Source organism: Cebidichthys violaceus, unplaced genomic scaffold (assembly GCF_023349555.1).
Source record: "Cebidichthys violaceus isolate CVI_PGR_0920_01 unplaced genomic scaffold, fCebVio1.0.p SCAF_221, whole genome shotgun sequence".
Classification (NCBI taxonomy): Eukaryota; Metazoa; Chordata; class Actinopteri; order Perciformes; family Stichaeidae; genus Cebidichthys; species Cebidichthys violaceus.
Genome location: NW_027176397.1, coordinates 27,069 through 51,381, shown reverse-complemented (window position 1 = coordinate 51,381; position 24,313 = coordinate 27,069). Strand labels below are relative to the sequence as shown.

The 24,313-nt window shown below is 39.8% G+C and overlaps 2 protein-coding genes across 13 annotated transcripts in view; both read right to left on the bottom strand.

Moving 5' to 3' along the window:
* jakmip3 (Janus kinase and microtubule interacting protein 3) overlaps positions 1 to 22,785 on the bottom strand; it is a 31,364-nt gene extending 8,579 nt beyond the window's left edge. For 7 of the 12 annotated variants that reach the window (XM_068718183.1, XM_068718178.1, XM_068718180.1 and 4 more), the window contains exons 1-20: positions 22,472 to 22,785; positions 21,589 to 21,791; positions 21,276 to 21,518; positions 20,386 to 20,625; positions 18,037 to 18,237; positions 16,454 to 16,567; positions 15,732 to 15,887; positions 14,209 to 14,346; positions 13,554 to 13,589; positions 12,831 to 12,902; positions 12,399 to 12,503; positions 9,756 to 9,884; positions 9,571 to 9,654; positions 7,215 to 7,277; positions 6,457 to 6,555; positions 6,233 to 6,331; positions 5,362 to 5,421; positions 3,280 to 3,345; positions 2,835 to 2,903; positions 2,235 to 2,312 (exon numbers count right to left, since the gene is read on the bottom strand). In XM_068718183.1, the coding sequence (XP_068574284.1) occupies positions 2,235 to 2,312; positions 2,835 to 2,903; positions 3,280 to 3,345; positions 5,362 to 5,421; positions 6,233 to 6,331; positions 6,457 to 6,555; positions 7,215 to 7,277; positions 9,571 to 9,654; positions 9,756 to 9,884; positions 12,399 to 12,503; positions 12,831 to 12,902; positions 13,554 to 13,589; positions 14,209 to 14,346; positions 15,732 to 15,887; positions 16,454 to 16,567; positions 18,037 to 18,237; positions 20,386 to 20,625; positions 21,276 to 21,518; positions 21,589 to 21,723 (2,187 nt within the window). In that variant the 5' untranslated portion in view covers positions 21,724 to 21,791; positions 22,472 to 22,785. The remainder of the gene's footprint in view (positions 1 to 2,234; positions 2,313 to 2,834; positions 2,904 to 3,279; positions 3,346 to 5,361; positions 5,422 to 6,232; positions 6,332 to 6,456; positions 6,556 to 7,214; positions 7,278 to 9,570; positions 9,655 to 9,755; positions 9,885 to 12,398; positions 12,504 to 12,830; positions 12,903 to 13,553; positions 13,590 to 14,208; positions 14,347 to 15,731; positions 15,888 to 16,453; positions 16,568 to 18,036; positions 18,238 to 20,385; positions 20,626 to 21,275; positions 21,519 to 21,588; positions 21,792 to 22,471) is intronic. The other 5 variants (XM_068718184.1, XM_068718185.1, XM_068718186.1 and 2 more) reach the window with 5 other exon arrangements.
* On the bottom strand, positions 10,419 to 12,006 carry LOC137878071 (dentin sialophosphoprotein-like). Its single transcript, XM_068718174.1, has 3 exons — positions 12,000 to 12,006; positions 10,943 to 11,969; positions 10,419 to 10,863 (listed from the first exon to the last, which is right to left on the bottom strand). The coding sequence occupies exons 1-3, from the start codon at positions 12,004 to 12,006 to the stop codon at positions 10,419 to 10,421; spliced, it is 1,479 nt and encodes a 492-aa protein (XP_068574275.1).
* Positions 22,786 to 24,313: the final 1,528 nt, after the last annotated feature.

Here is a 24,313-nt window from a genome sequence, read left to right as displayed (position 1 = left end):
AACAAGATTCTGGAGACTTGGCATGACAGAGGAATCCAGCATCTCGAAGATTGCTTTGATCAAGGACTTCTCATGTCTTTTGAAGAACTGCAGAGAAAGTATGACTTGTCCAGTAGAACTTTCTTTTGTTACCTCCAGTTAAGATCTTTTTTGAGAACCAACCTGGGCCATGGAATGACTCTACCTGTGTTAACTAATGTGGAAAAATTGCTTCACCAGGGAAATGTGTACAAATTTATTTCTAAAATGTACTCCATGTTGCTGAATGAGGGCCCAAAACCAGGATTACACAGATCCAGGATGAGATGGGAATCAGACTTGAATATAACAATTGATGAACAACTCTGGTCAGATTTGTGCCAGAACAGTTTGTCAGCAACGGTTAATGCCCGGTACAGACTTGTTCATTATAATTTTCTTCATCAGCTGTACCTCACCCCACAGAAGCTACATAAATCCAAACCTGAATTGTCAGAAATGTGTTTCAGATGTGGTATAGAGGTCGGCTCCTTCCTACACTGTACCTGGCTTTGCACAAAGGTGAGGTCCTTTTGGTATGACTTTTGTAATACAATAACTAAGATCACAGGTGTTACCTTTCCATTAGATCCTGAGCTATGTTTACTGGGAAACTTCACAACTCTCAACAGGTCTTTAACAAAGCCCCAAATTAAACTTGCAGTAATTGCTTTATGTGTGGCCAGGAAATGTATTGCAATGACATGGAAATCTGATTCCCCCACTCTCATCGACAAATGGTCTGTGGAAATGAACAGTTGTATTCCTCTTGAAAAGATTACATATAGTCTCAGAAAAAGATATCATTTATTTTTGAAAATCTGGCAGCCTTATTTGGAGTACATGGGTACAACACTAACAGTACAATAGGACTAATTATTTGAAGTTACAATATGCTTTGTGCTGTGTCACTTTATGCACCAACCTTTTTTGTTTTTTGGTTTGTTCGGGTTGGGGGAATTATTTATTTATTTACTTAATTTTATTTCATGTATTTGTGTTTTTTTTTGTTTTTTTCTTTCTTAGCGTGTTATGTAATTTTTTGTAATGTTTAATGTACTGTGTTCTGTAAGCTCTGCACGTTCTCTTGCTTGGTTAAAAAACTTGGAAAAATAAAATATTCCAAAAAAAAGTTTTACAAATGATTTCTGAAAGGTTTACAAATCATCAACACATGCTTAATAAAGTATATAAAATGTGATGTGTGCAATAATAAACTGTTAATATATAGTTTACTAATGTAATCATAATGCAATTGTTAATGTCTCTTCTCAGCTATGAGACAATATGTCATTTTTAAATGATAAATTATAAAATTACTTATCAAATAACTTAAAGCATAATTATACTAATTATTATTATTATAATTATTATATTTTTATATCACTATACTAATAATTAGTATACTTCATTCATTATTTCACTGTTTTTTAACAGTAAATTAACAATAAACTGAAGTATAATTAAATATAAATTTACCATTTATTAATGATGGTTATTTTGAAGTGTTACCAAATATTCATGAGAATATCTTCAGTAAAATAGAGGTCAAATAAAACAAGGGTGTGTGTTTTGTTCCTTCATTAATTCTTTGTAGAGGAGCAATTGTCTACATTGGTGGTTAGTCTCTGATTTGCTCAGATCAGAATCAGTTATAATGGCCAAGTAAGTGTGTACACATACTTTGCAACACCACAATGACATCAGTACACATTAAGACAACAGTGCAATGGTGAAAAGGGTGCTAGAATAAATATGGAATGATTCATGTAACAGGTTGCTTTATATATGAGGTAGGTGGATATGGCAGTACATACAGCAATGCTTTTATCTATGTACAATTGATGATATTGACATGTTAAAGAAAAATGAGTACTTATACTATGATATATATAATTTACTGGTAAAGGTTACTGAGTGATGTTAGTGTTCATCCTGCAGGAAGAAACTCTTATGTCTGGTTGTTTTGGCATTCAGGGTTTTGAAGCCTCCAAGAGAGGAGAATCTGAAACAGGTTGTGTTCAGGTCTGAAGGTCTTAGTGATGTGTCCTGTTTTGTTGAACTGTGAAGGATCAGCTACTCTGGACCTCCTGAGTTGGTTTTTATATTTGTTTTGGCTTTAGTGAATCATTTTTGTGCAACACCTATAAAACACTACACACCTCTATGGTTCATGATCACCTGCTTGTTGTGTCTCTATTTCTGCTGCTACTGACCTTATGAGCCTGATCCATGGACTGCTTCCTATAGTCCAACTCTTCATCCAGGTAGCCTTTCTGTTTACTGAATAGATCCTGGTAAACAACACACAGAGGTCAAAGATCACCTAAAGGTTGTGCAGCTGTCACTAACCCTTACTGGGAATCAAACAAGCAACTTTCTGTTTCCCTCCACTGGAGGTAAATCCATGTGGAACAGACAATCTGAACCTAACTCACAGACTGTTGTTTGACTACATCTGCAGAACAACACGGCTGCTGTGGGTTTGTACAGTATGTTGTTGATGTACACAGCATAAATACAACCATAAACAATTTCATCATGTTTGATTGATTCTATCTGAGGTTTCCCCATGACGAGATGCTCCTCTGTTGGTTCAGTGTAAACGATCACCAAACGTCTTCAAGTTGAACTCATTTGTGTTTGAGGCTATGAGGCGTCCTCAAGGATTTTTGGGTAAGATGTCGACCATAAACTGCAACTTCCCTGTTTAGATCCGTCTCTACTATCACTATCTATTCAAGGAATAGAAAATAAAAACAATGATTTTTTTCTGTGTTTTATACATTTAGGGTTATTTTAAGTTGAGTTTTTACCTTCTCGCTTTCAATATCCAACATCTTCTGCTGCAGAGCCGACTTTGTCACTTCAATGGACTCCAACCACTGACCGGGGAGAGAGACGGGTAGAGAGACAGGTAGATGGACAAAAGAGGTAGATTGTTATAAAGACTGGCAGGAAGTAAAATGTTCAGAGGGCATTTCCATCTTCAGGACCCTTCAGGGGGACAGAGACACAAACCGAACATAAACTAAAAACAGAGACAGACAGAGACTAGATGGGTGATTAAAACAAATAAACATATGGTCACATGGTCCATTGTGTAAATATGATTCAAACAACAAAACATCATGAAATGATGGCAGTGACTAAATCTGTCCTTCTACAAGTACTCTGACTAACAAGATGAGCTGTGTGAGATCCAAACAGGTTGGAAGAACAGCAGGTTGATGGACTGCTGTGTTCAGCTATGACCGTTACCTTTTCTGCTAGTGTTAGAACCGTCCTGGCTTGGATCACCACCACCTGCTCCTCATTGGACAAATTCTGCAAGAAGACATGCCAACAACAACATGTCAACAATAAGGAATTAACACGTCAACAACACGTCAGCAACATGTAAATACCACTTCAGCAATATGTAAATAACACATTAGAAACATGTAAATAACAGGTCAAAAACACACAAGCAATAGGTAAATAACATCTCAGCAACATGTAAATAACATACAAAACATATCAGCAACATATACATAACATAAATAACATCTCAGAAACATGTAAGTAACAGGTCAAAAACACATAAGCAATATGTAAAAAACACGTCAACAACACACACACATGTAAATAACACTTCAAAAACTCCTCAGCAATATGTAAATAACACCTCAGCAACATGTTATTAACACATTAAAAACACCTCAACAACATGTAATTAACATGTCAACATGTTAACATGTCAAAAATACAAAATGTAAATAAGATGGCAACAACACGTCAGCAACATGTAAATATCATGGCAACAAAACATTAGCAACATGTTAATAACACTTCAATAACATGTAAACAACACATCAGCAACATGTAAATAACAATTCAACAACGTGTTAGCAACATGTTGATAAAACATTAACATAATTTTAGCAAAATGATAATTACACGTCAACAACACCTCAGCAACATCTAAATAACATGTCAACAACATGTAAATGACACGTCAATAACACCTTAGCAACATGTAAACACCATGTCAACAACACATCAACAATATTTAAATAAAACATGAACAACACCTCAGCAACACCTAAATAGCATGTCAACAAGATACCGTGTCAGCAACATGTAAATAATACATCAACAAGACGTCAGCAACATGTTAATAACACGTCAACATAACATTAATAACATCTAAATAACAACTTAACATGTAAATACCATGTTAATAACATGTCAATAAGTTGTAATTAACAGGTAAATAACTTAAAATACATGTCAGCAACCCCTCAGCAACATGTAAATAACATGTCAACAACAAGTCAACAACAATACTTGACAACAATACATCAACACGTTAACAATCGTCAGCAACATGTAAATAACACATGAGCATCTAAAACCATGTTAATAACACGTCAACAATACGTTAACATTTGAATAACACGTCAACAATGTGTCAGCATTATTGACACATTGTTGACGTGTTGATGTGTTATTTATATGTTGCTGACTCGGCAACATGTAAATAACACATCAACATGTCAACAACAGGTTAATAACACATCAAAAATACATCAGTTAAATAACCTAAAAGACACGTTAGCAACCCCTCAGCAACATGTAAATAACATATCAACAACATGTTAATAACACGTCAACGATGTGTCAGCAACATCTAATTAACATGTCATGTAACATGTAAATTACAAGTCAACACAACGTTAGCAGCATGTTAATAACATGTCAACAACCTGTCAGCAAGATGTAAATTACATGTGAACAATTCGTCAGCAACATATAAATTACACCTCAACATAACGACAGCAACTGGAAGATAACACCTCAAAAATTATATTAACGTGAATAATATGTAACAAGTCAACACGTTAGCAGCATGTTAATACCACAGCAACACCACATCAGCAACATTTCAATAATGTGCCAAAAAGAATAAATTAACATGTATATAACAAGTAAACAACAAGTTTTGGATTCAGACAAATTCTTCTGTTTTTACTCATCTGTTTGTCAATAATGAGACATCAATGTGTTATCATGGTAAAGTAATCGAGTTTTCATCAGCATGTTCACATAAAGTATTTCATCAGTACAGTCACATATCAGTATAACAGCAGAAAGATGAGGGGAGACACTGGTTGGTTTCATGGATTAACCACAGTAGAGGAAACCGTGTTAAATAAGAGGAGTTGCTGCAGGTTTAGGTCTAAATAAACAGAACTGAACGAAGAGATCTGCTGCTTCTGATGACAGAAGATGAAGTCCAGGTCCAAATTGATTAACTTTACTATTGAAAACACATACATGTACAAATTAAATTCAACATACACTTACGGCGTTATCTCCCAGAATGTCCAACTTCTTCATCAACTCACTGATCGCAATGTCCTGAGGGCGAATAATAAACATCATTCAGGAAAACTAATAACTACTCAGGTGAGCTCAGGTGTTTGTAGGTGTATTCAGGTGTGTTTACAGGTGTACTCATGTTATAAGGCTCTTCTTATTTCTCTATTTTGTGCCTCCTTGTCTCCTCGCTCCTCCGGCTTGTGGCCCCAAATTCAATCTCAGCGCTTCATTTTATACAACGTCCCAATTGCAAAATCTCAATGAGCGAGGAGGCGATCCGGAGGAGCTTTAAGTGAGGAAACACAGGGATATCCTTTGTGGAAGTCATGTGGGCCAAAGGACAAATAAAAGAGGTGAGACCATGACAGTGTGTTCAGATGATCAAACTCTCTGCACTTCACCGTTTGTGTAGCGCCTGATAAATCTCTGTTTGAACCACTTTCTGTCATGACATTCATCTTGATATTTTTCTCTTAAACGTAGCTAAATCCTTCTACTTTAATCCTGCCACAATGTTTACAAGTGCAAACAAAAAAAGTGCTAAATACTATGCCAATAAACATTCTCCAGTTGTCAGCATTAATGAGTTTGTAGTTCAGTAAACATATACATTGTCATGAACACTGTGATGCTCATCTTAAAAAGATGATGCAGCTGTGACTCATCATATTTATTTGATGTCTATTTAAAATGACAGGTTCGACTCCTCACATCTCTTCCCTCACTCTTCTGCTTGCTTCACCCGTGGGCGGGACTTAGCATGAGGAGAGGAGGCAAGAAAAGGAATCAAGGATGCACAAACTAGAAAATGACAAAGGCTTCATGTGTCCTCAGGTGTAGAGTTACTCACAGGGACTCCCTCTGCCTCGCAGTAAATTTGTAGGGGACTGAGGCCTTCAGGGAAATGGAGTTGTTGGAAGTTAATGGCAGGTGAGCGTCGCTCCCTCTCCTGAACAGTAAACATGGTTTCCATAGAAACAGAGACACACGTGTCAGTGTGTTTTAACTTGTTGTTGTTTATGTATGTCATGACTGTTTATTTATGTTGTTGTTATTTACATCTGTCTTGTTTACCTCAAGCTCTAAGATCCGAAACTCCAGCAGTTCGTTCTGATCTCTGACGTCCTGGATTTCATTTTCCAGCTGCAGCTCTTCACCTTCCATTTGCTTCACCTGTAAATATCACAAATATACATATACGTATATATATATATATATATATATATATACGTACGTATATATATATATTTATATATATATATATATATATATATATATATACGGATATATACGGATATATATAAATATATATGTATATATACATATATATGTACAGAGCCAGAAACAATGATGAAAACATTGTCATATAATGCTGTATGTCTCTGTGTGTTTATATAATATAATATATATCTTCCTATATTAAAACGAGTCATACCAATATCTATCGAGCAAAATTGATGGTTTTATTCCATTAATTCTTCTTCTTCTTTTCTTATTATTCTTATTTATTGTCTTATTTGGGACATAGCCGTGCTCTGGGTCCAGGAAGTTGAAATGTAGTTCCCATCATGCTTTGAGGGATGTAAACATGAAGTATACTGTTGCCATGGACACAGTGAGGTAGCTGTGAGTTACGTTTTAGTTTCCTTGTATTGAAAGTGTCTCAATGATCTGGGTCCACATGGATGGACTACTACAGCTGGATTACTTTGATGCTGAAGAAACATGATCAGTGTTTTTTCTGTGATTTTTAAGAGGATTTATGGATGCTTATTGTTGGATATTGATCTTCACACTGAACCATCTCATTGTTTCTCATGTGTTTGCTTCACCTTCTCCACCAGCTGTTGATTCCTTTGATACAATGCCTGCTTCTCCTCCACCCACTTCACATCCTGAGAGACAGATAGAAAGATAGACAGACAGACAGGTAGAGAGACAGAGAGATAGTGTAATGGGAAAAATATATTTTAGTATCATGAAATGTTTTAAAAGATGTACAACTGAGAGGGAAAGTGAGGAACACAAACACTGACAAAACATAGCAGTCCTGCAGAAGTAGTAAATCAGTTTTATTGAACACAGCGTCGTGTTTCTCACGGCTGGTCACACACTCCCACTTCGGACAGAGGAAGTGAAAACATAGTGTCTTCTTTTTCTGTTTGGCAAGTTTGAGACAGACCATAAAACCATCACTGACTCCCAGTTAACGCACCTGGCATGTTGTTTAGATAAGAACGATAGCCAGAGCACAGAACATCTACTCCCTGTCTATGTTTATCCCAGGGCCTGAACTCATGTGTGCATAAAATGGTTTGGTATCTTGTACGATGTTGAACTTTTCACCACAGACACTGACTGAGGTGGCTGTGGTGCATCTTTCCCTTGCAAGTGAAATAAAATGGAACAGGATAACTTTGAATCATTTGAAGACTTCATTATTTGCTTTGAATTTGTGAACAAAACTCTTCTCTTGATTTATAATTACAAGTTTTTCCAAAACAATAGAGAGACAGACAGATGGACAGATAGAGAGATAGACAGATAGAGAGATAGACAGATAGAGAGACAGACAGATAGAGAGACAGACAGATGGACAGATAGAGAGACAGATAGACAGATAGAGAGATAGAGAGATAGACAGATAGACAGATAGAGAGACAGACAAATAGAGAGATAGAAAGAGAGACAGACAGATAGAGAGATAGAGAGAGATAGAGAGACAGACAGACAGATAGAGAGAGAGACAGCTAGACAGATAGAGAGACAGACAGACAGACAGATAGAGAGACAGACAGACAGACTGACAGACAGATAGAGAGATAGAGAGACAGACAGACAGACAGACAGATAGAGAGATAGAGAGACAGACAGATAGAGGGATAGAGAGAGAGACAGACAGACAGACAGATAGACATATAGAGAGAGATAGAGAGACAGACAGATAAAGAGAGAGATAGAGAGACAGACAGACAGACAGACAGACAGACAGACAGATAGAGAGATAGAGAGACAGACAGACAGACAGATAGAGAGATAGAGAGACAGACAGACAGACAGATAGAGAGATAGAGAGACAGACAGATAGACAGATAGAAAGAGAGATAGAGAGACAGACAGATAGAGAGAGAGATAGAGAGATAGACAGATAGAGAGAGAGACAGACAGACAGATAGAGAGATAGACAGAGAGACAGACAGACACATGGACAGCAGTGTCAGTAGAAGTTTGATGTTTAGAACATGTTCAAATCAACATGACAGCAAACCACTAAAAATATGACTCCACCATTCTCATGGTAACATTTGAACTTTTACTGTCGGAGCTGGAGAAAAGCATAATGATACAAAATCAATTGTTTTCTTGTTCATTTTTGATTCATACAGTGGACTGTTTTCATCTCTCTCTCACTATTATTAGTTTTATAACTTACTCTTATGAGTAAGGCTTTGTTCAAATCATTCACATTTGAATTCTGAATACATTTTTTGTGCACGTCTATTCAATGTGTTTAAAGTCTTTCTGAACAGAACACATTCATATTATTAGTATTAGAGAATCAGAATCAGATTCCAGGGCTTTGTAGGATTGTTTCTGACTTGTGTGATCCAAACATTTCCAATAATTCCAGAGCATTGTAACTGCTAAACGACACAATTTATTGAAAAAGGTAGATGTAATCATTTCATGTAATCATTCACTCCCATTCATACAGTGATGACAGGGGCTACCATGCATCTCCCCACCAGGATCTATCTAACATTCATACATCACAGGAACAGCTTGCAGGAGCATTTGGGGGTTGAGTGTTTTGCTCAAGGACACAACGACATGAACTAGCGGAGCCGGGGATCAAACCGTCGATTCTCTGATTGAAGGACGACCCTGCTCTACCACTGAGCCACAGAAATTGTATTTTTTTGGATAAAACAGTCTTTGCATTAGTGATTTTAGCTATTTGTTATAAATTGCTTAGACCTAGTGTTAGGAATTTAAACAGGTCGTAATTAATCTCCAATAAAAAAGTATCAATTTGAAAACCCTTGAAAACCAGGTTTACACCTGAAGCTACCTCGTTAACCCCAAATCCTGCTTCATAGTAATACATATTACTATTAGCATTCACAGTGTGTGTGTGTGTGTGTGTGTGTGTGTGTGTGTGTGTGTGTGTGTGTGTGTGTGTGTTACCAGTCCTTGTTGTTTCAGTGCGGACTCCAGGTCTGCAACTCTGGTTTGATATTGACTGATTTCAGTCAGCAACTGCTCTCTGGTCTGTAAGACAGGGAATAGAACCATCAACCTGTTGGTGCCTTAATTCATTACACAGAATAGAACCATCAACCTGTTGGTGCCTTGCTCAGGGTTTGAGTCACCTTGATCTCCTTCTCAGCGTCGTAGTTCACTCCACTCGTCTCCGTCAGCAGAGCGTATGCTCGCTGCAGCGCCTGATACTCCTGAGTCAGCTGACGGTAACGGAACTCTGCCTCCTCACGCACACACACCTTAAACACACAAACAGTCAGTAAGATAACCCGTAACAGAACCAGTAACAGAACCAGTGAGACCAGTAACAGAACCAGTAACAGAACCAGTGAGACCAGTAACATAACCAGTAACAGAGCCATAGAGACCAGTAACAGAACCAGTGAGACCAGTAACAGAACCAGCAACAGAACAATAGAGACCAGTAAGAGAAACAATAACAGAACCAGTAACAGTCTCCCCCCCAACAAACAACCTGTGCTTGAGAACCTTAATGCCTTGCTTAACATTACATTACAGTCATTTAGCAGATGCTTTTATCCAAAGCAACTTACAATTCCGTTTCTACCATATTTCACCGTTGGCACAGCTACGGGAGCAATTTTGGGGTTAAGTGTCTTGCTCAAGGACACATCAACATGCAACTAGTGGAGCCGGAGCCGGGGATCGAACCACTGATCCTCTGTTTGAAGGACAGCCCTGCTATCCACTTAGCCATAGTCGCCCCACAGTCGCTTAACAAATGGTCAAGAGGCGGCATGGCTGCTGTTTGACTACTGGTCCTCAGGGTCCTCAGTGTCCTCAGTGTCCTCAGAGTCCTCAGTGTCCTCAGAGTCCTCAGTGTCCTCAATTTCCTCAGTGTCCTCAGAGTGCTCAGAGTCATCTGAGTCCTTAGTGTTCTCAAAGTCCTCAGTGTCCTCAGTGTCTTCAGTGTCCTCAATTTCCTCAGTATCCTCAGTGTCCTCAATTTCCTCAGTGTCCTCAGAGTCCTTAGTGTCCTCAGAGTTCTCAGTGTCCTCAGAGTGCTCAGAGTCCTCAGTGTCCTCAGAGTCCTCAGAGTGCTCAGTGTCCTCAAAGTCTTCAGTGTCCTCAGAGTCCTCAGAGTCCTCAGACTCACAGTCCTCAAAGTCCTCAGAGTCCGCAGAGTCCTCAGTGTCCTCAAAGTCCTCAGAGTCCTCAAAGTCCTCAGTGTCCTCAAAGTCCTGTGTCCTCAGAGTCCTTAGTGTTCTCAAAGTCCTCAGAGTCCTCAAAGTCCTCAGTGTCCGCAGAGTCCTCAGTGTCCTCAGAGTCCTCAGACTCAGAGTCCTCAGTGTCCTCAGAGTCCTCAGAGTCCTCAGACTCAGAGTCCTCAAAGTCCTTAGTGTCCTCAGAGTTCTCAGTGTCCTCAGAGTGCTCAGAGTCATCTGAGTCCTTAGTGTTCTCAAAGTCCTCAGTGTCCTCAGTGTCTTCAGTGTCCTCAATTTCCTCAGTATCCTCAGTGTCCTCAATTTCCTCAGTGTCCTCAGAGTCCTTAGTGTCCTCAGAGTTCTCAATGTCCTCAGAGTGCTCAGAGTCCTCAAAGTCCTCAGTGTCCTCAGAGTCCTCAGAGTGTTCAGTGTCCTCAAAGTCTTCAGTGTCCTCAGAGTCCTCAGAGTCCTCAGAGTCCGCAGAGTCCTCAGTGTCCTCAGTGTCCTCAAAGTCCTCAGTGTCCTCAGAGTCCTTAGTGTTCTCAAAGTCCTCAGAGTCCTCAAAGTCCTCAGTGTCCGCAGAGTCCTCAGTGTCCTCAGAGTCCTCAGACTCAGAGTCCTCAGAGTCCTCAGTGTCCTCAGAGTCCTCAGAGTCCTCAAAGTCCTTAGTGTCCTCAGAGTTCTCAGTGTCCTCAGAGTGCTCAGAGTTTTCAGAGTCCTCAGAGTCCTCAGTGTCCTCAAAGTCCTCAGAGTCCTCAATGTCCTCTGAGTCCTCAGAGTCCTCAGAGTGCTCAGTGTCCTCAAAGTCCTCAGTGTCCACAGAGTTCTCAGAGTTCTCAGAGTCCTCAGACTCAGTGTCCTCAAAGTCCTCAGAGTCCTCAAAGTCCTCAGTGTCCACAGAGTCCTCAGAGTCCTCAGAGTCTTTAGTGTCCTCAAAGTCATCAGAGTTCTCAGAGTTCTCAGAGTCCTCAGACTCAGTGTCCTCAAAGTCCTCAGAGTCCTCAAAGTCCTCAAAGTCCTCAGTGTCCTCAGAGTCCTCAGAGTCCTCAAAGTCATCAGAGTCCTCAAAGTCCTCAGTGTCCTCAGAGTGTTCAGAGTCCTCAGAGTGATTAGGGTTAGCCAGCAAATTTAAAAACCTCTCACAATTAAAATGTCTTTCTCCTACAGAAAGTGAACCTTTCAATCAGCTCCTCATCCTTGTAAATGTGCTTCTGTCCTGAAAAACTCGTTCCTCTAAAAGTTTGCTCGATGTAGAATCGATATGCGAGACGTCTTACAATCACGATCAGTGTCAAAAGTCTTAACAAGGCTTAAGTCTAGATGGTGCAACCAGACCCAATTTACTCTGATCCACGAGAGGCCTGAACAAGGTCTGGGTGTTTCTGTATCTGTGTGTGTGTGTGTGTGTGTGTGTAGGTGTGTGTGTGTGTGTGTTTGTGTGTGTGTGTGTGTGTGTGCGTGTGTGTCTGTGTCTGTGTGTCTGTATGTCTGTGTGTGTGTGTCTGTATGATGTCTGTGTGTATGTGTGTGTGTGTGTGTGTGTGTGTGTGTGTGTGTGTGTGTGTGTGTGTCTCTGTATATATGTACCTCGTCTGGTTCTGTATCAGGAGTTCTGTCGGTGTGAAACGACAAAGATGATCCATCAGAGTCCACAGACACTTCCTCATCATAGCCATAGAACGTCTCTATGACCTGTGTGAGAACAAGAGAACAGGAGAAAATGAGAACAAGAGAAGAAAAGAGAAGGAGAACAAGAACAGGAGAACAAGAGAAAAAAAGAGAAGGAGAACAAGAACATGAGAACAATAGAAAAAAAGAGAAGGAGAACAAGACAACAGGAGAACAAAAGAAAAAGAGAAGAAAAGAGAAGGAGAACAAGAACAGGAGAACAAGAGAAAAAAGAGAAGGAGAAGAAGACAACAGGAGAACAAGAGAAAAAAGAGAAGGAGAACAAGACAACAGGAGAACAAGAGAAACAAAAAAGAGGAAACAAGTTTGAAAGCTTGATGACGTTCTTACCCTGCAGGCTTTGAAGGTTCGTTTCCTCCTGACTGATTCTTGACGTCTGTGTCTCAGTAACATGTCTCTCTCCTGAAGGAAACACATAGTTACATCAGTCATTCATTGATATATTCATTCATTCATTCAGTTAATCATTCATATATTCATTAATATATTCATATAGCCATATATGCCTATATTCACATATTCATATATTCGTTCATATATCTATTCATTAATTCACATTAATGAATTAATTCATAATTAATTCGTGAATGTACTCGTTCATATTCATATGCATGCATTAATTAATATTCATACTCATTTGTATGCATTCATATTCAATTATTCATATATTAATTCATTAAATTATTCATATATTAATTAATTAATTTGTATATTCATTCATTCACTCGTATATTCATTTGTGTATTCATTTGTTCATTTATTAATTTATATATCCATTAATTGATTCATTCATATTTTCATTAATTTGTTCATTCGTTTATTCATCCACTCATTCATTAATTAATTAATTTATTCATTTATTCATCTACTTGTGTTTGAATGATACATTTAAGGTTGAATGATACATTTAAGTCCAATATTAACTCTTTTAGCTGATTTTTGTCTCTTTTAAATCCTTTATAATAGGTAATTTACTCTCCTGCTCAGTGTTAGTGTCACATTCCTTAATGAATGACATCACACACAGTAGAAGTGGTGCTCATCAATACTTACTATAACATTCTTTACATAACCAGCTGTCTCCAGAGCCTGAAAACACAAAGAGTTTTATTTAAATATTGTTACTTCAACAACTGTGAAACATCAGCAGGTTAGAATCTACCAGCTGTGCAGTGCTTTCATAAATCCATGGCGCTGTCCGTGGTGCTGAAGTAGCGGAAAGATTTGTATTTGTGACTTTTTCCCCTTTCAGTTTCCTCTTGGAACTTTAATATATAACAAGAAAATGCTGCCAGCTGAAATTGCAAAGCAATACTGAAAATACTGGTGTAAAGTTGTGGTAGCAGTATTAAAAGTAATAGTAGTAGTAGTAGTAGTAGTAGTAGTATAAGTAGCTTGGACAAGTCGTCAATGATGTGTTGTTGTAGTAGTAGCAGTATTAAAAGTAGTAGTAGTAGTAGTAGTAGTTGTAGTAGAAGTAGCTTGGACAAGTTGTCAATGTTGTTGTAGTAGTAAAAGTAGTAGTAGTAGCAGTAGTAGTAGTATAAGTAGCTTGGACAAGTTGTCAATGTTGTTGTAGTAGTAGCAGCATTAAAAGTAGTAGTAGCAGTAGTAGTATTATAAGCACCTTAGACAAGTCGTCGATGATTTGCTGTTGTTGTTGTAGTAACAGTATTAAAAGTAGTAGTAGTTGTAGTATTATAAGTACCTTGGACAAGTCGTCGATGATGTGCTGTTGCTCCAGAACTTGTAAACGTAGAAACTCCATCTCTCTCTCATCCTGGCTGTAACCATGGTAACTGTTGGAGTGGCTGCGGTCGAGGTCGTTTAAAGAACTCGGCCTCCTCTGAGGATCAAAACAAAAGCTCCTGTTACCATAGCAACTACTGTCTAATACTAATCAATTACTAATATCATAAGCCAGCGTACAGTCATTGCAATGATTTTAATCTTCTCTCCAAAAAGTACTTTGTTCTATGTCATAATACTTTTATTATGGTAAGAGAGACTCAGGGTGCCTCAGTGTTCTACTGAACAAAAGCAAATAAAGTTTTTTAATCAAAGATGTCAACAAGTTTGATTCCTGTTCCGATGTGAGGGTCAAAGGACAGAGGATTGTAAAGCCCTCTGAGGAGAATTTGTGATTTTAGACTGCTGGTTTGACTGTGACCGAGCTCTCAGAATGTGTTACTGATTACAGGTCCAGGACCACAGGGTCAGGGGTCATGTTGTGGTCTTATTAAGATGGCAGCCTTTGTTTGTTCATTCACTTTTCTGCTCTTCTTCTCTGGTTACATTTGCCAAAGAGGAACTTTTCAACATCCAATAAGGAACTTGTCCAATTTTTTCCCAGCTTTTATCCAACTGGAAAATTGTAGTGAACTTTAGTGAGACGCAGACGGAGGAAACGGGTTGGAGCACTATTTAAACTGCAACAGCAGGGATTTTGAACTGCACGTCAATACATCTGGTGAACAGCTACTCTGTGTTCCACAAGATGGACGAGCTGCTGCTATATATGCACATATTACATGTAAATATACTTACATCTTACACATCGTATTCACAGTATGAAGTCATCTTTACTGGAACATAATCATGCAGAACATATATACCCAGTCAGTATTTATGTATTTATCTGCACTATTTGTATAGTACAACTTACAGAACACTTGACTTGTATATATACCTTTTATTTCTATTTTATTGTTGGTCATTGTGGCTTTTATATATATATATATATATATATATATATATATATATATATATATATATATATATATATATATATATATATATATACACACACAACCTTTATAATCACACCTATTGGTAGATGGTAAATGGACCGTACGTAGTTCATTTTCTAGTCTTCCGACCACTCAAAGTGCTTTAACACTACAGGTCATCATTCACCCATTCACACCCATTCATACAGTGATTACATGGCTACCATGTAAGGTGTCACCTGCCCATCGGGACTATCTAACATTCATACATTCATAGGCACAGACTACGGGAGCACTTTGGAGATGGACTGGAGGAGCCGGGGATCGAACCTCCGATCCTCTGATTGAAGGACGACCCGCTGAGTCAGAGCTGCCCTATTGTTTCACCACTTGTGTACATAACAGTTCTATTTATTATTGACCTTTATTTGCACAGCTTTGTTGGCCTTTTCCCTAGCTAGTCAAAGTCCTTGTATGTGCCGATAAAGGTGATTCTGATTACCATAGTTACCATCTCCATGTTCTCCTGGGTGACAAAGCGAAGCTTGTTGTCGAGGCGACGCAACGTAAGAGCCAGATCCTCGTTCTTCCTGCTCAGACGTTTGTTTTTGTCCAGAAGAGGAAGAAACTGACTCTCTGTCTCTCTCAGACGCTTCAGCTGCAAAAGGCAAAGAAAATACAGCAAATATAGAGAGAAAACAAAATACACATAATGTAGAAAAAAAGAAAGTGCAGAAAATATAGAACATATGCAATATACATAAAATTAAGAAAAATATATCTATAGTACAGCCAGAGAAAGGGTGTTTGGTGTTAAAGAGTGTATATCTTTGTGAGAACCACTTTGGGTTTTAGACCTTAGGAGTGAGGACAGTTCGACATTGTGAAGACATTTCTGCAATGTGAGGACATATATATATACATATATACGTATATATATATACGTATATATCTATATATATATATATATATATATATACATACATGTTATATATATATATATATATATATATATATATATATACGTATATATATATATATATATATACATACATGTTGAGGAACATTTTGCATTGTGAGGACATTCAGGCTGGACCTTTGAAAGCTCAGATTTGGTTGGTTTAGGTCAGGGTTATGGGCTAGGGACTGCATAATGTCAATAAGGGCCATGAGTCTATTTACCATTAACAATGGAAGTAAGATGTCATGTGATGTGTTTGTTACCAGTTCGTTTCGTTCTTCAGACAGCAGAGCGTTTCGATCCTCCAACTTCCTGACTACGGCACTGAGCTCAGCAATTTTTAGCTGAAACCTGCGCGTGTCCCGGTCCTCCTGAGACTGTTTACACACACACACATACACACAGACACACACACACACACACACACAGACACACACACACACACACACACACACACACAGACACACGCACACACACAGACACACACACACACACACACACAGACACACGCACGCACGCACGCACACACACACACACACACAGACACACACACGCACACAGACACACACACACACACAGACACACACACACACACACACACACACAGACACACGCACGCACAGACACACGCACGCACGCACACACACACACACACACACACACACACACACACAGTTATTCTATTACAGAGGTATTTCAGGTTCCTGCTATAACTCTTATAAGTCCTCATGTTCAGTGTTGATGACAGTTGTTGATTAACATGAGAAAAGATGGACGACAGCTTGAAAACAAGTGTTTCTTTGAACAAAAGTCAAAGCTACAATAAGCACATATGGAGAGAACACAATCACTAAGAAACAATCACAGAGCTTCTGTCATCTCCACAAACAATACATGTAGCTTCTGCAGAAAGCTGATCAAACAGCAGCTTATGCTCATGACCAATGATGTGTTGTATTCAATGACAAACAGCCAATCACAGAGCTTCACTGTCTGCTATGTGTTTTGTGGTAGTAGTAGTAGTAGTAGTAGTAGTAGTAGTAGTAGTAGTGGTGGCATTCGTAGTAGAAGAAGAGGTAGTAGTACTAATTGTAATTCAGAAAAGTTGTAGATGACTTGTTGAGGTGGTAGTAGTAGAAGTATTTGTACAATCACCCAGCTTCACAGTATGTTGATGTTTTATTGTAGTAGTGGTAGTAATTGTACTATTTGTATTTTGGAGAGGTTGCGATGATGTATTGTGATGGAAGTATAGTATTATATTGGAACCTTTAACAGGTCTTTAATGATATGTTGTTGTAGTATTTTTACTTTACTGACAGTCATCAAATCACAAAGCTCCATGGTCTGTTGTTTCAAACCTCATCACACACTCACACTGTTGACTGTCAACTCTCTAGGACGAAATATAAAGAATCTACCACTGTTTGTCAGATAATGTCAACTTTCTCTTTTCACAATGTTTGTGCAATCTTTAAGTGAAAGTCAACAGTGTCTGTCACTGTTTGTGACATCTTCCAGTGAGAATCTGTCACTTGACTTGGAAGTCAGGGAAGTCATGAAGTAGTAACATCGGAAGTTTCATCCAGCAAGATACTGTTCATCTGGTCATGTGACCTCTTTTGCCGTCACAGGTGGGGAGGACAGGTGAACAGTGAGCAGTGGGTTGTGTGATCCTGAGGACCAAAGGGTTCACCTTTCTCTATAGGGTGTGAGTATTTGGATGGCTCATCCCTCGTTGACTCTGAAGAAGGTGGAGCCTGGCATGGAATGTTATGACTTCAAAGTCAACATGCTGTGTTTAAATTAATTTCATGCAGTAGGAGCAGGATGAGGTGGAGCTTACGGTGTGAGGAGCAGTGTTAGGGGTGGGGTTAAAGGCTTGACCAGGGTGGTTTAGTCCAACCCTTTGTGCATCTCTCAGGGCTGCGATCTGCTGCTCAGCAGCCTGAGTCTGCAGCTGAAGGCGATGAGCGTGTCCAGCCTGCAGCCCCAGGGCCTTATCCAAAACACTGACAGCTCTGTCCTTCAACTTAATCTCATCCATCTGCATACAGAGAGGTAGACACACAGGTTGGAAATACATACATGTACACAGGTTAGAGACATACATATGGAGCTAAATCCAGGTCAAAAGCTTTGAAAAAATAATTTGAACCTGAAAGTTCACGTTATGGTCTTTTTTGGGATTGAATATAATTTTGATTCAGTTCTGAATTTTTTTTGAATACATTTATTTTTTTCATTTTTCACTTTCATATATATTTTGATATTTGAGGTCTTGTATTTTTCAGTTTCAGATTTTATATTTTCAGATTCAATTTTATATTTTTTTCGGTTTCAAATCTTTTTTTCACTTTCAGATCGTTTTTTTTCAGTTCAGACTTTTGACCCTGATCTAGCGTGGGGGCGTGGCTTCAACTGAGAGGGGCGTGTCATCATGAGTAACAGCATCACAAAGAAGCTGAGGACCTTCCTCAACAACATTGCCTTCAGGTAACGTGGGCACCACGAGAATTATGATTGAACACTTTCTATATACCATATTCACGTGAATGCAGAGGGGAACAACTGTGAGCGTCAGCTATCCTGAAGGAAAATTCGGAGGGAACCAGCTACTGGTTCGATTAGTCTTTCGCTCTATACCCAGGTCAGACGACCGATTTGCACGTCAGGACCGCTATGAGCTTCCACCGGAGTTTCCTCCGGCTTTGCCCTGCCCAGGCATAGTTCACCATCTTTCGGGTCCTATCGCACAAACTCACGCTCCACCACCCCGACGGTGCAGGCGAGACGGGCCGAAAGCGGCGAGGTCTGGGTGAGGAGAGCTGAAAAGCACCTTTGCCCCGAGCCTTTCCAATCCAACCAAGTGCCTGTCGTGGCGCACAGCCACGGAGGATATGCGCCTGGCAAGGGTATAGGGTCATGATGACACGCCCCTCTCAGTTTAAGCCACGCCCCCATGCTAGATCAGGGTCAATAGTCTGAACTGAAAAAAACGATCTGAAAGTGAAAAAAAGATTTGAAACCGAAAAAAAATTTAATTTAATCTGAAAATATAAAATCTGAAACTGAAAATACAAGACCTCAAATATCTAAATATATATGAAAGTGAAAAATGAAAAAAATGAATATATTCAAAAAAATTCCAGAACTGAATCAAAATTATATTCAACCCAAAAAAACTTTTCATTCACTTATTTTTATTTTGAATACATTGCTGTATTTTTCAGGTACCTGTATTTTCTTTCAGGTTCAAATTATTTTTTCAAATGATCAAAACTTTTGACCCGGATTTAGCTCTATACATACAGGTAGATGTGGTAAGGCAGGTAGGTAGTAGGATGTGATTAGTCAGACAGGTAAGGAACAAGGTTAGTGAGACACACAGGTGAGGGGTGGGGCTGAACACAACATAAATAAATACATTTTCAACAAAGAAAGGCTCGATGGGGGATCTGAGCACAATCAGACTCCACTCAACAAGAGCCAGACCCAACTCAAAGAGAGTCAGACCCCACTCAAAGAAAGTCAAACCCCACTCAAATAGAGTCAGACCCCACTCAAAGAAAGTCAGACCCCACTCAACTAGACCTGAGGATGATTTGACCCAATCCAAAATGCCATCGATCCCAAAGAGTTAATCAAGGTATCAAGGTAATCAGGTATTTGACATATTAGACATGCAGTAGTAAAACCAGACCCTATAAACCTGATTAGGCTGAGAATAACTTGTGTTCCAGGTCTGTTATTGGATCCTCAGAACCAAGTGGACCGGTGAAGACCTCTCATACTGGACAAAGCTGACTAGATATAATTCTCCTTATATAAATAAATAGTCTTTCACAATAGAGATAGTACAACTAATCACAGGATCGTTGGTTCCCTCAGTCTGAAAGCTTCTCTTATAATCTGATATGTAACTGAAACATTACTTACTACTTTCCTGAAACAGCTGCTTTCTAGTCCTAAAAGAAAGACTGCTCAGTGTGTAAACACAGATATGTTCTGTATGAGGGTCCGTATGTGGTGCCAGTCCCTGTTTGACTCTAACAGTCTTTTCATTGTGCCAGTCTGTGTAGCCAGTCTTTGTGTTCTAGTTTGTACATGGAGGTCATTGTTATTATATTATTGATTATATATTAAAATCACTAGTTGTGACTCAGGTGTGTAAACAGTCATGAGTGACTCGTACCAGTCGGCGGATCTCCCTCTCACAGTCTCTCTTAGTCCTGTTCAGCTCCTCCTGGTGTTGGTGATGAGCTGATCTCAGCTCAGCTGCTCGGGCCTGGCAGGCCTGCTGTGCCGATGTCAGAGCCTCCTCAGCGCTCCTCTTGGCTCCTCTTTGCTCCTGCACCTCCTGCTGGAGGCGGCAACGCTCCGCCTCCCAGCTCCTCCTCGCTTCCTCCACCTCTGCCAGTAGAGCGCTCCTCACCTGAAGAATGACAGGATGGAGAGTCTGAAACATTCCTTCACACCTACCTGAGCAATGAAAAGATGAGGAGTCAAATCACCCTTTGACACCATTGACCATCACATCCTGTTACAGAGTCTGGAACATTGTATTGGCATTAAAAGGAACTGTATTAATCTTGTTTAAGTTCTATTTATCAGATCGATCTCAGTTTGTAAACGATGAAACCTCGAAGAACACCAACGTTAGTGACAAAGCTCCACAAGGTTCTGTCTTTGGACCAATCTTATTCACCTTATATATGCTTCCTTTAGGCAATATTATCAGAAAACACATAACTTTTCATAAACTTTCATTGTTATGCACATGATACTCAATTATATCTATCAATCAAGATGAAACCAACCAGCTCACTAAAGTTCAAGCAGCCTTAAGGACATAAAAACCTGGATGAGCTGCAACTTCCTGATGTTAAACTCAGACAAAAGTTATTCTACTGAATATCAATTATCTAATGATGAGCAGGTAGACAAGCAGACAGACAGACAATGTTTCTTAATTTCAGTATCATAGGACTCACTCTGTACTATTGAATAGCTTTTTCCACCACAACAGACAGGTTGCTGTGCAGACAGACAGACAGCTTGATGAGCAGACTGACAGCCCCTCACCTTGTCCGTGGACCCGTCCCTCAGCATCAGCACCAGGCCGTTGAGACGCTGAATCTCTCCGTCTTTGATCTTGATGACTCTCATCAGCTCCATCTCGTGTTGCCGTAGTAGCGTCTCTCTGCTCACACTCAGCTCTTTCTGCTTCTCTTCGTGGAGTTTGGTCTTCAGCTCCGTCACGGCGACCGTTGCCCGGTGATGCTCCGCCTTCAGCTCCTGACTCTTCTCTCTCTCCAGGCGGCTGACCTGGGATCAGTTGTACGTGAGCCGTAGTTCTTAGTGACCCCGATGCTACTCTGGGGTTTGTAGTTCTTACCTTGTTCTTTTCATGTTGTAGTTCGATCTGGATTTCCGTCAGTTTGGTTCTCAGCTCCTCATTGGCTGCTTGAAGGGTTGCCATGGCGTCAGGTCGCTCCCCCTTCCCTCGCCCCCCCGCTCCTCTCTTTGACATCACCACCACCAGCAGACTCCGCCCCCTAAAGAGCTGTCTGTCAATCTGAAGTTTGACTACATCTGGACCTGTGGACACACACAAATACACAAATACACAACCTTTAATAAAGTCCAATGTGATTGGTCGAGTTCCTGGACTTGTTATCCAATAAAATACATCAAAACGTTACTTTGATTCTTTGTAATATCACATATGTTGAAGTACTCACTTCTCTTTGACAGCTATCACACTGCATTCACTTATTATATATATACATGTATATATATATATATATATATATATATATATATATATATATATATACACATTTATACATATTATTGTAACATAAAATACTCTGAGTATTACAATACAAGTAGTACTACTATATATTCAACACTGTAGTGACGGGAATCAGGACAGACACTTGGGGAAAGAGCAGTAGTATCAGAAATAGTACATATAGTGTCATTAGTAGTATTAGCAGTAATAGTATCAGTAGCAACAGTATGAGTAGTACTTGCATGCGTACTCTGTGGTTGTTCTGCAGCAGTATGAGTAGTACTCGTATGTGTACTCTGTGGTTGTTCTGCAGCAGTATAATATTTATATCCCCATGAGAACACCAACATGCAGCGTGCACACAGACACACACACACACACACACACATACACACACACACACACACACACACACACACACACACACACACACACACAGGCCTAACTGAGCACACACACAGATGAATAGATGTAGATCACTCACCGTCCAATAGGAAGCCTCAGACACGGCATAGCTGAGTGTGTCTGTGTGTGTGTATGTGTGTGTGTGTGTGTCTGTCTATAGGTTAGCCATATATTCTGAGCATGCTAATCAGCTAGCTTTACTACAGCTCCCTCTGTTTCAGTGTGTGTGTGTCGGTGTGTGCTGCTGGCATCTGCCTCCTTCCACCTGTCTGTTTCTCTGTCTGTCTGTCTGTCAGTCTGTCTGTCTGTCCGTTTCTGTTAGCATGTAGCTCTTGTCAGTGTGTGTTTGTGTGTTGATGCTGTTAGCTTCTCTGCAGCCTCTGCTGGCGTCATCCTCCTCCTCCTCCTCCTCCTCCTCCTCCTCCTCCTCCTCCTCCTCCTCCTCTTCCTCCTCCTCCCAGCATCCTTCAGTGTGACACAGAGCTGAACCAGCAGAGGTCTGTCTCCCTCTGTTGGGGACTCACGGTCATAGCATCATCATAAAATCAGAAATCATCAACCTTGTTTGAAACCAGTGGATCAAAAACTTCCAGGCTGTAACATAACAAAAGGATCGGAGGTTCGAATCCCAGCTCCTCGGTTCACATGTTGAAGTGTCTGTGCTACATGAGTCACCTCAGAGTAGAGGACTGAAGTTACACACAGTTAGAAAATCTCTGAATCCAGAATCTCTGTTTCTAACGTTAGAGATGATGAACGGTGATTTGAGGCTCCAGTGAGCTTCAACACAGAGATTGTTTAGCTCAGCATTCTGCTAAGGTCCTCAGCATCACTGAACCATTAGAGAGAGGTTGGGCTCATACTTTGCAATCAGAACAAATCCAAAGAAACCACGAACCAGGGGAACCACAGGAATCAGCTGAACCAGTGGAACCAGAGTGACCAGTGGACGGCTGTCTGTCCATCTTTCTTTTCGTTTCTTTGTCAGTCCCTCTGTCCATTTGTCTGTCAGTCTGTGATGTAGTGCGACCTCTGCTTGCAGGAGGCCGCGGACCTCTCGCTCGATCGTTGTTGTTTGAGCAACGAAGTCACGCCAGGAAAAAAATCAGCTGGATCCGGCTTACAATAAAAAAGTATTTAATAATTCACAGATGCTAAAAGACAGTTACAAACTGAATTACACTATCGATAGAAAGGATTTGCAAAACCGAGTTCAAACACTTCTCTCCCCAACAGACCGACTAACGCCAGTTCACTGTAAAAGAAGATCACCAAGAACTAAATAGTTTCACTCCGAACAATGTTTTTATACCCGAAAGTCAGTGGTTTACTTTCAAAATCTAGTATCAGCTTCAGTGACTGGCTAAAATACAATTGTCTCCTCCTGGCTTCAGACAATGCTCTCTATTGGTCTAAGTGATGATCCTGATAATGTCCGCATGTCCGCCTTGTCCTCCTCCTCGTAAAAGCTCCGTCCATCCGACCCCCCATGCTTGACCACGGTCCTGTCTCCCTCGGCTCCGATTCCACTCCAGCTCATCTCATCTCCATATATGGTCATGAAAAACTCTGGAACCCTCGGTTTTCCTCTCCTTGCCCTCTCTACTTTAAACATTCAGTTACTATACTTATAGTCTAATACATTCAATTGATTAAGATTGTATGGTTTAACACTTTTGTAAGTAATATATGCTACACTTATACTATCCTCTACAAGTGAATATACTGTAACCCTATTATACATTCCATAAGTGAATATTTTGTGACATGTGATATTTTATACTTTCTTTAGGTGTGCTTTTAATCATACTAATATACTTTTAAACTTAATTTCCTCACAAGTCCATCTGTCTGTCCATCTGTCTGTCAGTCCATCTGTCAGTCTGTCTGTCTGTCTGTCTCCTCATGAGACAGTTCAGAA